Here is an 18,284-nt window from a genome sequence, read left to right as displayed (position 1 = left end):
GTAACTGTATTTGTGGTAATATTCGGTAGATGTCGCCACACATTAGAAATCTCAATCATTCCTTCAGGAATTTAGATCTTGTATTTCAGCACAACAGATGGCACCATTGTACTTATTATTTCGGTCACATAGATAGACACACACACAGATGGGCACGCCCTTGTTACATTACGTGCCACAAAGATAAGGTTTGACACTGTGTCACGTCGGTTAGTGCCTCCGAAAAATACCTGCGGAAACACACGGACGGAGGTAAGTGGACTGTAATGTCCTTAAGATACGATGATTATAAAAAAACAAAAAAACTCAATGTGAATATTCCATTAGTTACACACGTTTACACATCAACTTTATTACAATTTTTATTTCACTGATGAAGTAATATTGATACATACATTACTCAAAAACAACACGATACAAAAGGTGCAACAGACAGACAAACTTTTCATGTATAACATTTACATGTTTGTTCATCATAAACATATCAAAATACGTTTTAACTAATTCAACTTTCCCACGAATCATATTTTATCGTCAATATATTTAAACCAGATGTGAAAATTATAACACCATTCGTATGTAACGGCTGATTCTTACGAGTCACGAATATATCAAACAAGACACGTAAGAAATCTGAACGCACTACAAACTGTGTAACCTGTTAAAACTTCTGATGTTCCTAAGGCCAAAGTTGATACTCATATCACCAGACTTCTCAAATTTTAAGACACTAACATGAATTCGTGTGTTATACATGTTTTCTTAAACGTGTTGAATAGCAGTACAAGTCAGTTCTAACTTCACCATCTATCGAACTTCCTTTATCTTCAGATGTTGTAGAGACAGATAAATTTAATTAGGGTTAATAAAAACCTTGATAAATCTATGAACGATTAAACCTGGGTTTGAGTTAATTTAGTTGGGTGTGTGTGCACCATGTCCCATGTTGTCTCCAAACGTTATGCTATAGATACTTATCTTAAATTTCATAGAGACAACTCAGTGTTTAATAAGAATTCTAGTGAAGATAATTTTAACTTCACACCCATCTATAACTCGTGTTTCCACAGTCTTGCTGTGACATCACAGGTTGGTAATAAGTTTTAATAATGACGTATTTTCTGAGTTTACAGCATATAAACATTTTATGCACTACAAAACTTACCATGGTAGAACAACTGAAGTGTAATATAGCTGTATACCAGACTGTTTACTGGAAGTCCAAAACAGTGTTTGGTACTCTACAAAATGGTGTGGAACCAACAATCTTGTATATTATAAACACAAACCTACACAAGGGGCTATCTGTGCTGTGCCCACCACAAGTATTGAAGCCCAGTTCTTAACATTATAAGCCTTCGTAGGTGGGGGCTAAAGGGTGAAACATTCTTTTCATTTCTGATAAGATTAAAAACCTATACAAAGTCAATACTAGAATTATAAGACCTTTTATCAATGTTTAGCTTACATTAGTGAGAGTTTAAAAAGGTACAGAAGTTGACATCAGGATCAGTAACCATCGTTATATGATATCAAGATAAAACTAAATCCAGCATAATGGGTGATGGTGGTCAACACCCTTATTCATAGAAGTTACTAACTAACACCCAAGTTCTTGTAAATATTGAATATTTGTAAAACACTGTACAGGCTTAAACTTGAACAGCATTGTATCAAGTCAAGGTTTTGTAAGGTATCATATCAGGTCAAGGTCTGTAAAGTATTGTAACAGGTCATGGACCATTATGATATTATACAACTAAAAGTCCACAGAATATTAAAATCAAAATCACAAAGGGAATATTCAGTCAAGGTTCAGAAATTATTGTACAGGTCAAGGTCTGTGATATTTAATAGAAGTCAAAATCCCTACAGTATTACAGAAATCAAACACCAGTTCATATGTACAAGATGTCACCAGAGATCAGCTACGGTACATCTCAAATGTTGTCTACAAATCAACAGTACCACACAAGAAAAATACTAGACAGAAAGAAGCTAAGAAAGGAGGAAGTAAACAATCCTACAAAAACAGAAACATTCAAACACCAGAATATAATGTGTTATCACAGACGGAATTATGAAATTCTTACAAGTAAGTATCAAGACATGTTCACCAGAACAGAAAAAATGTAACCAAAACAATGAAGCGTGCTCATCTCTTCACTTGTAAATGATAAAATAAGGGGTTTCACTTACTTCACTGGGTTTCACTGGTTGGTTGGTTGGTCATCATGTGAAACCGAATGTTTATATTCTTTTCAGCTGTCTACAAAAACCTCAAACAAAGAACTTTTGATTTACATAAAGCTGTAATGAACAGAACAGATAATTGTGAAGATAAGAATCCTATCACTTGTACCCTTTAAATATACATACTGGAAATCTACATGTTGTTTATCAAGCAGTTTATCTCCCTTTAAAACCAAAAACGACAGAAAGAAATACTATTTCATATCTGATACAAGGCTATACGTAATGAGATTTAGGGTTAATTATTTATTCATGATATAAATAATGTCAAAGTGTTTCTCCTTCAGTCAAGTTTTCTGTTAAAGTTCCCTCACTAAGTGTTCTGTGAGGTCTGACAACAGCCGGTCTTGGATTTCTCTGGGAAGTCACTATCACCGTTGGCTGATTTTGACCGGCACTGGTTGTGGTGTTGACCCTAAGGTTATGTATGGCTTCAGCCAAGGAGTGCTCAAGGTTACCATCTTGGTCAGATCGACCAGGTGAAGAAGGGACGCTATTTTCACTGCTCTGATTACCAGGACTAAGTCCTGGCGTCTGTGGAGTGTTTGTTGGCGTCGTCGGTATAGAAGTGTTCTTAGGTCGTCTGTCCGCTTGCCTCTGTTGGCTACGAACAAGAGCTACGGCCGAAACTTCTGCTGCCACTTCTGCCCAACTGATATGAAAGTCTGATGCATTTTCGACTGTGACAGAGGTTTCGGCAACCTCCTCATCTGTACGTTCGACAGGAAGACGAATCCCTGCTATTCCTTTCTTAGGGATCGTAGAAAAGTCTCGTTTAATCCGTCTTCGACGAGAGGGATCGCTGTGTCTCATCTGAATCATGTGTTCAAAGTCCACAATGTACAAGAAACCAGCGATCAGAACTTCACACCTGCATAAGATAAGAGGAGAAGTGAAGTCGAGGGTTTCAGATGTAACACAAGTATGGAGTACTTAGTATCGCACACTGGATGCAAACACTTATGTTTCCAAGGTAATAAAGAGACAGAAGACTTTGTTATTTGTGTGTAAAATCCTCTGGTATGTTAATTAATCAGTAGCTCTCCTACTAGGTAAAATAACTTTATATCCTATTTTGTCTCTTTGGGAAGACACATGCAACATATTAGCTAATATTCATTATCGCTAGTTTACTTTATTACTAAACGTGAAAAGTTGTTTCCTTTATATATAACTTATAAAAAAAACCAAAACACACATAGCAAAACACAAAATGTGAAACTGCATATTTGAACATATCTTCTTATGGACCCAACAAACCTTCATGCCAAATTTGGTGAAGATCCATCCACACTCTGTGAAGTATTTACATTGGCATACACCAGACAGTACTATTATATTTATATAGATGGCACCAGTGCATTAGATGCACATGTGACATATTCAGGATGTTATATCTGAACTATGATAATGGAGATAAATAAAGTGCTCATTACAGGAAGATCGCGACCCTTATATTGCAAATCTACGTGTACACAAAATAAAAATTTTACGAATTTGGGGGTTGCACATTGTGTAATAAAGTTTTTCCCATATCATATAAGCAAGTGCTCCATTTTTGTATGATACTAGAACAAACAACAAGGGCATGGCATAGAAACTCTAACAACACAAGTTTTAAATGTAGCTATTCAAATGGAAATATACAAGTGATAAGAATAGTAAATTTAACACTTTTTAACACCACAAAGCAATGAAAAACATTACAAGTGATTAGTTACACTGGAGCATACTTCATTGAAACAACAGTACTTCAGTGTTTAAACAGAAGCCAAATTACCTGGTTTCTCCTCCCTTAAAAGCAGTTTCTAGGTCTACGCTGGTCCTCGAATCGAACTGCCACCAGCCGTTACGTCCTTCATAGAACCACTGGTAACCATCTTCAAAAACAAGTTCATTTTCCAGGTCTTGAACCGAAAGCAATGTAGGAGTTTCCAAAAAACTTGGTGGAATCTCCTGAAAAGCACAGTGAAAAGTTAGAGACAGGAGAATATTTACAGTGAGAGTTAGCGACAGGAGAATATTTACACAGTGAGAGTTAGCGACAGGAGAATATTCACACAGTGAGAGTTAGCGACAGGAGAATATTCACACAGTGAGAGTTAGCGACAGGAGAATATTCACACAGTGAGAGTTAGCGACAGGAGAATATTCACACAGTGAGAGTTAGCGACAGGAGAATATTCACACAGTGAGAGTTAGCGACAGGAGAATATTCACACAGTGAGAGTTAGCGACAGGAGAATATTCACACAGTGAGAGTTAGCGACAGGAGAATATTCACACAGTGAGAGTTAGCGACAGGAGAATATTCACACAGTGAGAGTTAGCGACAGGAGAATATTCACACAGTGAGAGTTAGCGACAGGAGAATATTCACACAGTGAGAGTTAGAGACAGGAGAATATTCACACAACGAGAGTTAGAGACAGGATAATATTTACACAGTGATTCACATCGTAGTTTTCAACTCACCTGTCGACACATTGCGCATCTTTTGCTTTGATTTGCTACACCTTTAACACAAAGAAAACAGAAAATATGTTGACACGGAAGTTTCACAGGATGTATGCAAGACTGTAGACAGATGGCACATTCAAACATTTCCACTTTCTGGTCCACAGAAGAATCTACGTAAACAAAGATCAAATATGCTGTTAGTGATACTACTAACAGTGATCAAGTGGCAATTGTAAAAAGTTTACGTTCACACTGTTTAGTGATTAAGAGAAATGTACGACAGAGATGTGTATTACCTTCTATTTAGAATGTACACAGGATGGTGGTGGTGGGTGTTACTGATACAAAAGTACTAAGGTTAATGGAAGTAAAATATAAAAGGCAATGCATAAGGACTATCTGGTCGTTCACAGCCATCTCTGAGCACTCACTCTTGAGAAAAGTAAAAACTTAAATCCACATTCCAATATTCCGTAAGTCACGTATTTCTTGTTTAAAGTATATAAATAATAAGAGCTGGTTTTAAAATGTTTTTTTCTTATTTAAAATTTATTTATTAATAGTTTTAGTTTCATTTGCAGGATGGAACAGCTAAGATGGACCAACAGAATCTTTGTTGTCCCATTTCGTGAAAATACCAATCTAATCACAGTAATACCATATAACTAGTCACACTGTTGTTCCAGTTTGTTGGACACCACAATAGTGTAACTTTATACTTCTTACAAAAAAGAAACATTACAGTCCTTACTGAAGTTATTTGATTTACAAATTTTTTTTTATATCATGTTTCTACACTTCCTTCCAACCAGAACTGTCAAATATAAAGATATTAATAAAAGTGCTATTTCTAAACTCGTATCATTATAAGCAGGTTCAAACTCAAAGTCTTGTAATATTTTTCTGTAAGGTTTCAGCACTTGTACGTATTTCACACTGATAATAAAATTACAAAACAACCTTCCAATATGTCTGTAATTAAAGACTGTTTTATACGACAATGATTTTAATATTTAATATAATACTTCCATAATTTTAATATGTAGTCATTTAGTGACATCACAAATAATAAAATTTACATTGTGTTTCTAGCATAAGAGTGAATTATTGTTTTTACTTATATATATAATGTACTATAAATTGTGGCAAATATTTACCGGTTTAATCATACAAAATATAAAAACAATTATTTCTAACAGAGAATTAGTTTATTTAGGTTTAGTACAGTTGTTTAGTGAAAAGCTGTAGTTAGAAGCCAAGCAAAGAGCATTAAACATATCACAGGTTTCATAACTCTGAAAACATGAAACAGTTTAGGTTTAAAAATTAACTTGACACTATATTATTGTGTCTGAAAAGATGAAACAGTTTAGGTTTAAAAATTAACTTGACACTATATTATTGTGTCTGAAAACATGAAACAGTTTAGGTTTAAAAATTATCTTGACACTATATTATTGTGTCTGAAAACATGAAACAGTTTAGGTTTAAAAATTAACTTGACACTATATTATTGTGTCTGAAAACATGTGGACAGTTTAGGTTTAAAAATTAACTTGACACTATATTATTGTGTCTGAAAACATGAAACAGTTTAGGTTTAAAAATTAACTTGACACTATATTATTGTGTCTGAAAACATGTGGACAGTTTAGGTTTAAAAATTAACTTGACACTATATTATTGTGTCTGAAAACATGAAACAGTTTAGGTTTAAAAATTATCTTGACACTATATTATTGTGTCTGAAAACATGTGGACAGTTTAGGTTTAAAAATTAACTTGACACTATATTATTGTGTCTGAAAACATGAAACAGTTTAGGTTTAAAAATTAACTTGACACTATATTATTGTGTCTGAAAACATGAAACAGTTTAAGTTTAAAAATTAACTTGACACTATATTATTGTGTCTGAAAACATGTGGACAGTTTAGGTTTAAAAATTAACTTGACACTATATTATTGTGTCTGAAAACATGTGGACAGTTTAGGTTTAAAAATTAACTTGACACTATATTATTGTGTCTGAAAACATGAAACAGTTTAGGTTTAAAAATTCACTTGACACTATATTATTGTGTCTGAAAACACATGGACAGTTTAGGTTAAAAATTAACTTGACACTATATTACTGTGTCTGAAAACATGTGGACAGTTTAGGTTTAAAAATTAACTTGACACTATATTATTGTGTCTGAAAAACACGTGGACAGTTTAATGACCAAAAGTTTAAAAAGGTCTTTAAAAACTCCATTGGAAGCTGAAAATAGAAATATTCGAGTCATGTGAAAACAAACAATTAGTCGAATGTAACTGCTTCATTCCACTAATCACCCAAGGGGAATTGTGGGAAAACACAGAAATAGATAAGAATTACAAAAAAAAAAAAAACCAAAAAAAACTATTTGACTGCAAAAACCTGTTTAGGAAATATGTTACACTAAAACTGATTGAAACTAGAAACTCTTAGATACGTTCAGTATTACTTTTTAGGATGAAACCTGGTTTGTTGGAACAAAATGAAAACTTGAAATGTAATGATATAGAAAAACTTTGAAGATCACTTACAAAGAAGGAAAGTCTAATGATTATAATGTACTTTAGGATTGTAATCTGATTTCAAGGAAAAGTTGTCAATTGTAATGGGTAAAATAGTAAAACAAACAGCTGGTATTAAAAATACACTGGATGTGAGAATCCAGAATTGGTAATATTAGTCCAAGCAGAAATGAAAAATGATGGAGGACCACAGTTACTGACCTTTGGAAGTGGAGAGATTAGAATGACTGATAGATACCACACAAGAATCTTCAGGGTAAAATCCACTGACATAGTTAACTTACTTATTATAGCATGTATACTTAATTTTATAAGATACATTGTTAACAGAAGTATTCACAATGAATGTTAACCATAATTTTACCTTCACAACTGCCTGGTTTATCTTTTGGAGTGTCTCTTTCATTTACTGTGTCATCTGTTGTTTCTTGTGAACCAACCTCATGAATGATTTTATCTGCCATTATTAAAGTTACCTTTTGTATTCTATAAAGAGAAACAAAAGTGATAAAACCCCCAATATTAACTATACACCAACGTATAAATACCAGTTCATCTGTGATCAAGTTAAAACATCCAAAATTAACTGTACACCAACATATAAATACCAGTTCATTTTTGATCAAGTTAAAACTAATGTTAACTATACACTAACATATAAATACCAGTTCATGTGTAATATAAAATTATTTTAACTGAGATTTCTATCTAAAGTGACTAACTTAAAATCCCCAAAATAATTTTTATTTATTCATGTGTGGACAAACCATAATGGAATATTTACACTAGGGTTAGATACAGGTATGGGCTACAGTATTAGTAATACAAGAAATGTAATTGACAGGAGCACATGGACAACAAGCACAAAACCTCAATGTACTTAAAAATTTATAATTAACCATTACTTTTGTACAAATAGACGAGTTCAAGGGCATTATGGAAAAGTTTTCATATCATGAGTATCACAGACTTTGTTGGATATCATGAGTTTTAATGATAGATATCTTTTTTTAAATACCAGACCAGAGATTATTTAAAATGGAAGTAACTTTAGAAGTGTATTGTGTTGTATTGGAGTATATTGTGTTGTATTGGAGTGTATTGTGTTGTATTGGAGTATATTAAAGAAAACAGCAATAAGGCTGAAACAGTCGAGGTTAATTTAATGAATATAACTGGGAATTGTTATGGACCACCAGGTCATAATGTGAAAGTTCATGAGGAACTATATAATAAGACCAAAGTGCATAGTTGATAAAAGTTGTTGTTATGGGAGATTTGAATTTCAGTGGTATTGATAGGAAAATTGTCTAGACTGGCAGTGAGGTGGACATGTTTTTGGAAGTTATATAGAGGATAATTTTATACACAGGGATCTTCAAGTGAGGAATTCCTATTCAATATCATAATACAATGTGAATACGGCACAGTTGTGGTTTGTGAGTATTTAAGTTCAAGTGACCATTAGAATTTTACTAGATGTAGAACTGAAGAAGAGTTCTACACTTGATGGAATGAAAGATCATCTCACTTCTGTATATTGGACAAAAGAGGTAGGAGATGATCCTGAACAGATGTGGGAATATATATGTGAATATAGAACATACGTATTGGTTACAGAAAAATACAGGGAAACAAAAGAAGGATAAGTTGGTATGGTTTAGTAAACATTTAAGATATCATGTTAGGGATACATTAAAAAAACTGAAAACATTCAAATGTACTGGCAATAATGACTTGAAGGTCTGCAGAAAATTCAGAGAGCTGGTTAAAGAGGAAGTCAAAAGGTCAAAACTGTATATGAAAGATGGCTGGTTAAGAGAGTGGAATCAAACAAGGAATCCTTGAGGTATATGATGGGTAAACAAAGTATCAGGTTGGGGATTTGGACTCTGAAAAATTATAGTGGGAAGCTGATTATGGGATGGTAAGCTTATGAATATATATACATTTTCTCTTTGGTTACTATGAAGTAAGATACAAGTGTTATACCTCAACCACAGCACTTAATGTATGGGAAAATTTTGATGTAAAACATATAATTTTAAATACAAGAACTGTAAGAGAAACATCAGGAAACTTAAAAACTGATAAATTCCCCATACCAGTCAACTTTCATCCCAGAGTTTTAAAGGAACTTAGTTAATATTTTTATATATCACTAAGCAGTGGAAGAGTATTACAAGATTGGTTAACGTTAGTCCAATATTTAAACACTGTCCTGGTAATTATAGGCCAGTTTGTCTTATATCAACAGTTGGAAAGGTTTTAGAGAGTGTGATTAAAAATGTATTGTTCAGTCACTCAAACTGTTTGATATCATGTCAAAGAGCCAGTGTGATTTTACTGAAAGTCTTGTTTAATAAATATCCTGACATTTGAGGATGTAACTGAAACAGCTGATGAAGGAAACATTGTGGATTCAGTTTACTTGGGTATTCAGAAATAATTTGATAAGGTGTCTTACAAAAGACTTGTTACAAAACTTAAATCTCTGGGTGTTTATTAAATTTACTAAAGAGTACTGATGAATGGAGTTAAATCTGACTTGATCACAGTTACAAGTGGCGTGTCTCAGGGCTGTGTACTGGATCCTCTGGTGTTTGTGGTTTAATGATATTGACTCTGGTATAACAAACAAAATATTAAAGTTTCCAGATTTTTGGAGTGACCAACTGTATCAAAGATGCTACAGACTTACACCGAGATTTAGATTATTCGATTGTATTGGGTCAATATATGACAGATGATGTTTAACTATCCACGATGTAACGTAGGTTTTCACATTTCAAATTATTGTTAGAATTTAAACAGGAACACACTAATTATATACATAAAACAGCTGGTGTGGGTAGAGAAAGTACAATATAGAAGATAGTTGACCACATGTTTGAAGGCAGTTGTGTAATTTAGTGTAGGATTGTAGAGACACTACCTCTTTGTGAACCTGACAATGACTGAAGAATGTTTAAACCTTGTTTGCTCCTCTTCATAGTGCTTTCTCTACACACACCAGCCATTTTACATATATAATTTTCTCCACAAGTGGATACACTAAATACTGTTGTTGAAAAAAACATCTTGGTGTTATGATAAAAAAGTCACTTATGTCATCTAAACATTGTATTGTAGCTAACAATAGGATTTTGTGTAGCATCTATAGAAATAGTGAATACACAACAACAGATATTATTGTTTCATTGTATAATTCACTTGTAAGGCCTCATTTAAAGTGCTGTGTACAGTTTTGGTCTCTCTTCTTCAAGAAGGACATTGAGTTGTTAGAGAAGGTTCATAGAAAAGCTACTAGGATGATGGAATTGTCCTCTTGAGGAGAGAATAAAATCTCTAAACTTGTCTTCTCTGGATAGAAGGTCAGAGAAAATCTGAGTGTTTAAAGAGTATTAATAATACAGACCTATCAAACTCTGTTTAGCAGTGACAACAATATGACAAGGGGTCAAGATTTTAAATTTTGGCAGCATAGGTGTCATCTGCAGTTTAGACAGTATTACTTTTCAAACAGGGTGTTTGACTTTTGTAATGCACAACCTTCAAGGGTGGTGAAGGCAGAAAATCTAACTGAGTTTAAGAAAATACTGGGTGTATACATCAGCAGTAATGGGTTGTTATAGTTAGGAGATAGAAGGGTCATTCTTTTTGTCACTTTAAAAATTTATGAAATAAAAATGTATTTCAAGACCTGGTATACATAAATGAAATGAGTAAGTTATCCTTTTTAGATATATAGATTATACAAAAGGAAGGTAGTTAGTTTCAAAGAGAGTTGTATTACAAACCCACTAATTCACACCAGTATTTAAATGTTTACATACATCATCCCATATACTAAATTAAATATTCCAGTTTGCTTAGCTCAACATTTTTTTATATTTTTGCTAACTTCAAAGTTCAACAACAACAGACTGATAGAATCAGAATATTGTTTCATTATTCAGAAAGTGATGATTTAAGTTAGCTGAGGTTAAAAAGAAAACTAATAAGAATATAAAAAATAACCTAGAAATGTATATATTAAAACATGGAAATAAAGTATAACATTGTTTTTAAGAGGCCATGTGCTGAAAATATAACATTAAATGCATAAACTACAAAACTGAAGGGAAAAAAAAGAAGATATTTTAATCATACAATAAACTGTTATATTTGTGGGAAAAATTACATATATTACATACACTAAATACATTACAGGCCATAATGGAAAGACAATATTTATTATAAAGTAGATATAATTCACACGTTATTTATGTATTATCTTATATTTGTTGTGAGCAAATATCTGTTGGAGAAACAAAATTTACATCTGAGAATACATTTACATAAATCTCATGTTAGAAATGTAAATAAAGCCCACTATCTGCTAACAAACACATTAAACCAGTACTTTTTGTTTCTACATATTTGTGGTTTTATTAATTTCTTTTAAATTAACAGTAAGAAATAAAGTTTTTAAAAATATTTTTAAAGTACTTTGCATATTTTTTCATTTTGATTATAACTAAATATATTTTTCCTCGTGTGTGTATATAACATATAAAGACAAGAATTGACTGGGTTATTCTATAAGAGTGAATCTCTAATAAAATTAATACATATAGTATTTTCTATTTCCCTACAACATTGACTAATATTACATCTTTCTTGGCCTATCAGTTTCTGTTGCTTTTTACTCAGAATCATAAATCAAAGCTGACTGTAATATAACCAAATTGTGCAGACATTACAAATTGATACTTGTTTCAAATACTGAGATACAAAACTTATTTCTAGTTTTTAAAATATTTAGAAACTTAAACATGACGAATTAATCCATGACCTAAGATTATTCATTTTTATCAATTTTCAAAATTACTTAGCAGTATAAAAATGTTTATAAACCTTTAAAACCAGATATAAGGCCTGGATTTACCTTTGGAGCTAACCAAAAGAATGAATCACAGAATAACATTAACAGAACTAAAAACAAAATGTTTGTGGTTTAAACTGAACTTCTTAATTTGAAGCCAAGTGCAAAGTATTCGTAATGGTAGTAATGTAACATTATACACTGATGATACAGTAAGTTTAGTCCACAGTTCAGGTTCTAAATCTATTTTCATTTAGCCTACTTGATCAAATAAATCGCTATGTGATGACATATGTACATAAATTACATGTAATTTAAAATTAAAACAAAAGCAGGTACATTATAACCAAAAATTAAGGCGGACGTTTTAAGTTTTAGTTTCACTGGGCCTAACGTTATATGACAACATATCGTAAGTAACACTAACAGTAAATTACTTGTTCTTTAATTAATTATCGTTCACATACTCTAAGTTTGTAGGACCAGAATGTAACATTTAAAAAACTTACGCATGTATTATGAATTGTGATAATTAAAGTTACTCCTAGCCTACCTTATTACGGGTTAAGCCTAAAACTTAAACTACTCAAACAGAGATTCGCTACTGTAGTTGTAAGATATATCATATATATTGACTTTTTTTGGCATTTAATGTTTTAGAAACTACGTAAAAATGGATGTAATTAGCAAAACGTCAGAATAATTAGCTTAACACCTAAAAATAAAAACAAATAAATAAAAATACTAAATATTTACCAACTCAAAATAATATGATCGACCAAAAAATCTTAACTTGAAAAACAGCTATTATCATTACTATGTTACTAGTGGTTAACTTTGCAATTACAAATTCGACAAACTTTTATATTGGTTTCTAAGGGATATAAAATGTTGCACAAATAAATATAGGAAAAGTAAATTATGATGTTTCTTTTTTTTCTAATATTTCTTACTTCAGATGATCACTCAAAGCTACACAAGCAATGTCACGGATAGCAATTTTATAATTTTAAACTGATAAGGGAAAAGCCGCTAGTCAACAACACTCATCGCCGACTTTTCAGTTACCTCAAATGAACAGCAGAAATTGATCATTACTATAACTATACATCTACACCCCAGTGCGAAATTTTATTTTGATTTTGGCGCAGACAGCCTAGTTGCTTTGCGCCATAAAACACCAAACCAAACAAACAATCAACCATTTTGATTTTATTCGTTTTTCATTATTTTTACGGCAACAGGACCAGTAACACTGACCACCATACTTACAACTTGACCAACATTGGTGAGCCCCCTAACCCTGCCCATAAAGATTTTAAACGATTTTAAAATTTACTTTGAGGACTCTTTAAAAAATTAAAACCTATTTCGTCTATTAAAAATGTGTTTACTTAAATCAGGGGTCACCAAACTGTTTCCACAGGGGGCCAGATTACTTGGGGAATGAGAAGTGCGGGCCACATGATCATTATGTTCAATACTCATAAACTAGAACGTAAGCTCTTTGTAAAAACTTAACACTAAGTTATGATGCCACATTAGCCATGTGGGAGTAGCATGCAAAACACACATATAATAAAAAACAAACAGAAATACAACTAACATTTTTATTTACCAAAAGGTTATCAAGGAAGGTGACATTAGCAAAAACAATTGTCACATCGCACATAGTGAGTACATACTCGTATCTGAATTTCACTAAGCCGCAAAAAAGTTAGTGAGATTTATGAAATTGGTGTTTGGCTTTCAAAATATTTTCAATGTTCAGTTTTGAATTGCTGCATCCAATCATTAGAATTGCTTTCAACTGTTCATCAGTCAACCTTGATCGATGTACCGACTTCACATACTTCATTTTTGAAAATGCTTGTTCACAGACATAAGTTGTTCCGAACACTGATGTCAACCAGATGCGAACTGCTTCAGCTTTGGAAAATCATCTTCAGGTATGCAGCTGTAAAATTCAATAAGTTGCCCTTCTCTGTGTTTTGCTTTCAACAAGTCATTTCCTTACAAATCGATAACCTCCAGCTTCCATAAAAATGTCTTTTCCAGTTGTTCTTCCGTGCATGCCGCAAACTAATGCCAACTCTTCTGTGATCTGAAAGTCCAAATTAACTCCACGAATGAACACCAAAAGTTGTGACGTACTCGAGAGATCAGTAGACTCATCCAGTGCCAGAGAATACCATAGGAAGTTTTTACCTTTTTGGCGTATCTGTAATGCGATGTTCTCTCCAAGTTCTTCTGCTCTCCGTACAACTGAAGTTGCTGAAAGGCCGATACTTTCAAAGAAATTGGCTTTTGCAGGACACAGCTCATTTGCTGCTTCCATCATACCCTCTTTGATGAAGTTGCCATCAGTAAAAGGTTTTCCTCGCTCTGCCATCCTATGCACTATTTTGTAACTTGTACGAGTGACAGATTCATTTTCAGCAAACTTTCTCGTGAAGAGATTCTTTTGAGATTCAAAAACACGTTACATGGATTCAAATTTCTCAGAACGGAACCTTCCTGAAAATTTCAAATATGTTGATAGATGTTTTGTTTCATAGTGACGCCGAAGATTGTACTCTTTTAAAATGGCAACACTTTCGATGCCTTTCTGTAGATTTCTGGTTTCCACAAAGAAGTACTTTTCTCCCCATTCTTCACGACACTCAGAGTCCACTTTTCATCTTTTAAAAGCAGCCATAACGATGGGTGAAAAAAACAGGATCTGAAAATGAAAAACACAGAATGCTGTGAGGAAAGTATTGTACTGGTCCAAGAACGCACAAAAAAAATATATTGAAACGTACGTTTGCCATGACACTTACCTAAGAACGAGTTATGAAAAGCGCATAACCCGAATACTAAGAGAAATGAGCTTGCTGAAGCGGTAACCCTATGTCGCTGAAATTACAAGACGAGTCGATAATGAGACGGTCAATCCCACTATTTTTTGGTAAAAGAGTAGCCCAAGAGTTGGCGGTGAGTGGTGATGACTAGCTGCCGTCCTTCTAATCTTACACTGCTAAACTAGGGACCGCTAGCACAGATAGCCCTCGCGTAGCTTTGTGCAAAATTCAAAAAGAAAAAACATAACTTTGTGTATTGTGGAACTCTGACTTGGAAAATTAATTTGTCAAGATTTCTATTATATTTTTTAGCTGCGACTTGTTTTTGTTGGGGTTTTTTCCCAAGTACAAATTTAACTCATACTTCTGTTATCTTTTGTCCAATTTGAGATATAATTATGGTTTTAAATTCAGGACGTTAAACCTCTTTGATTGATGTAATTAATCGAGTCCAACATCTCATATATTAATAATTATTCTAATCCTATCTAAAAAAAATTTCACTTGAGGATTTACAACGCTAAAATAAAGAGTTTGATTATCCTCGGTGGACTCAGCAAATAGCCCGATGTGGCTTTTTTATAAGAAAAACACACACACACATATCCATTTTATGGAAGGCTTGCAGAGATCCTACAGTTGAATTGGGTACACGCTCACTCTATGCTTGATATTTTTGACGTAAAAAATAGAGCTAATGAAAAGGAGACAATATCTCGTAGATGAACTTACTCTACAGATTAATTCCAACTTCCTAGGATATTGGAGGTTTTCTAATTTATACATGTCCTTATTTTGTTCAGTATATTACACTTTTGTTTTCTTTTTTAGGATTTTATTCTTACCATCTGGAATCTCCATAACTTCATTATGTTACTTGAATTTTATGTTGTTTTCTTTTAATTCGCTAAAGTATTAAAGTTTTCAAAGAGATATTTTAACATGCATGGCTGTTTTTGTTTTTTTTTCAGGAAATGTGTGTGTTTTCTTAGAGCAAAGCCACATCGGGCTATCTGCTGAGCCCACCGAGGGGAATCGAACCCCTGATTTTAGCGTTGTAAATCCGGAGGCATACCGCTGTACTAGCGGGGGCTTTTTCAGAAAATACAAAATTATTTCTTGCATATGAAATGCAGGGGTTTTGCAAAGTTAACCGACAAATGGGGCTAGTCCGAAAGGGCACGAACATCACGTCAATGATTTATTTGCATTTACAAAGGCCCGGCATGACCAGGTGGATTAAGGCGTGCGACTCATAATCTGAGGGTCGTGGGTTCGAATCTTCGTCGCACAAAACATCTTCGCCTTTTCAGCCGTTGGGACGTTATATTGTGATGGTCAATCCCACTACTCGTTGGTAAAAGAGTCGCCTAAGAGTTTGCAGTGGGTGGTGATGACTAGCTGCCTTCCCTCTAGTCTTACACTGCACAATTTGGGACGGCTAGCGCAGATAGCCCTCGAGTAGCTTTGCGCGAAATTCAAAAACAAAACAAGCGTTAACAAATTTAAAATAATAATAATAGCAGCGTGTATTACTTTCACATTAATCTCAGATGTTCATGTTTTTTCGATGTTAAAATAATACCTACAATTCTAGGAATATTGGAAAAATCCAAGGGGTATAAATGGGGTTTTCTTTCAATAAAAGTTTCTTAAACTCGAAATGTTTAGAATTTGAATATGTTGAATAATGGTTTACAATGGAGATTTTAATATTAGACATGTAAGAACTTTCACCTATATTACCATTTATAAACAAGATAATTGTGTCTTATTATAATAAATAAACTTTTTTAGGTTTATATTTTATAAGTGAAATTTCACACCTGCTATTTGAAGAATTTGATTTTTGTGTTAGTTTGTAGAACTTTTAAAATAATAAGTCCGAAACTAGAACTTGATAGCATCAAGAAGTATACCAAAAATAAGTGAAAAAATAATTTGTAACATAATAGAGAAACGCCTTCGGAATGTGGCAGTCTGCCCTGAAACATAAGTGTTTTTGTTTGTTTTTGAATTTCGCACAAAATTACTCGAGGGCCATCTGCGCTAGCCGTTTCTAATTTAGCAGTGTAAGACTAGAGGGAAGGCAGCTAGTCATCACCACCCACCGCCAACTCTTGGGCTACCCTTTAATCAACAAATAGTGGGATTGACCATCACTTATAACGCCCCCACGGCTGAAAGGGCGAGCATGTTCGGTTTGACGGATATTAGAACTCCCGACTCTGAGACTATAAGTCGAACGCCCTTATTCAGTAAGGTACGCAGGTAGCCCTCGTGTAGCTTTGCTCGAATTTCAAAAACAGACAGACAAGCAATTGCGAATTAGAACTTCTTTATTCTTTTAAATTCAAGGGTTTTATTTCAACACTAAGACGGTCGTACGTTATTTACAAATATACACGTGCTTACTGTAAACAAGTTTATATTGATTTCGCACAGCGAATCGAACCGAAAGCACAACGACCATTTCAAATTACAAATCAGCCAATTCAGATGCACTTCAGCAACGTAACACCTTGTGAAAAAGAATTGAGAATTCTTTTTTTTTAGTAGAACGTTACGAACCAAAGAGACTTTATTGGTTTCTTTGTTTATAGCTAAGCCTTAATGACATCCTTTCAGAGATAGTTACCACTAATGTGCCTTAGTCTTCCTTGTAGTCCCCACGCCCAACACAAAGTGCTCAATGTTAAATCGGTTTACCTCCTAACTACTAAAAGCTGTAAGAATCCATTTCAGCTCTCGCACTGAAAAGAAAGTGGCGCCACCTCTGTAGCTCTTCGTCTTTACAAAGTAGTAATATAATGACGACTATACGATTTAAAATTGTGCTTCAAAAACATGTTTTATTCCATTGTATATTTCTTCAGGTAACTAATAAGCAGTTTAGTTTGTTTTTCGTCTTTTTTCCTGCAAGTGTTTTTTAATGCGACTTCATATATTATGGGTTGTTTTATAATAAGTTAATTAACATTACGATTCAAAGTTATAGATTTTTGTTTTCATGTTTAAGGGACTAGCAGTTTGTTGTTTATAATTTACTTGGTATCATCTAATTATCTACCATATGGATGAATATTTTTGTTAAAAATAAGTTTTTAACTTCAAGAACAAGTAGTTTGTAGCTGCTTTTTGTACCCTTGGTACAGTATCATGAACAGCAGTAGTGTTTCATAATAGAGATCGCCTATTTGTTGTTCTTTATTATTATTTAATACAAGCGAAAGTACCCGGCTTCACTCGGGTTATTAAGCTGATTTATTCTACATGACTAGGTCAGTGTGTGTATTCTG

General features: G+C 33.4%; 1 protein-coding gene across 6 annotated transcripts; it reads right to left on the bottom strand.

Moving 5' to 3' along the window:
• Window positions 1-336: 336 nt before the first annotated feature.
• LOC143241810 (E3 ubiquitin-protein ligase rnf146-like) lies at window positions 337-12,972 on the bottom strand. Of its 6 annotated transcripts, none has more exons than XM_076485069.1 (5): window positions 12,899-12,972; window positions 7,640-7,761; window positions 4,729-4,883; window positions 4,034-4,209; window positions 337-3,124 (listed from the first exon to the last, which is right to left on the bottom strand). In XM_076485069.1, the coding sequence occupies exons 2-5, from the start codon at window positions 7,737-7,739 to the stop codon at window positions 2,521-2,523; spliced, it is 1,035 nt and encodes a 344-aa protein (XP_076341184.1). In that variant the 5' UTR covers window positions 7,740-7,761; window positions 12,899-12,972; the 3' UTR covers window positions 337-2,520. The 6 variants fall into 6 exon arrangements, with proteins under 6 accessions (XP_076341184.1, XP_076341188.1, XP_076341186.1 ...); XM_076485073.1 differs by having other exon boundaries at window positions 12,903-12,957; XM_076485071.1 differs by lacking the exon at window positions 12,899-12,972 and adding an exon at window positions 12,696-12,829.
• Between the last annotated feature and the right edge of the window lie 5,312 nt (window positions 12,973-18,284).

Source organism: Tachypleus tridentatus, unplaced genomic scaffold (assembly GCF_004210375.1).
Source record: "Tachypleus tridentatus isolate NWPU-2018 unplaced genomic scaffold, ASM421037v1 Hic_cluster_1, whole genome shotgun sequence".
NCBI lineage: Eukaryota > Metazoa > Arthropoda > Merostomata > Xiphosura > Limulidae > Tachypleus > Tachypleus tridentatus.
The sequence above is the reverse complement of the archived record's forward strand: the minus strand, read 5'-3'. Positions and strand labels throughout refer to the sequence as shown.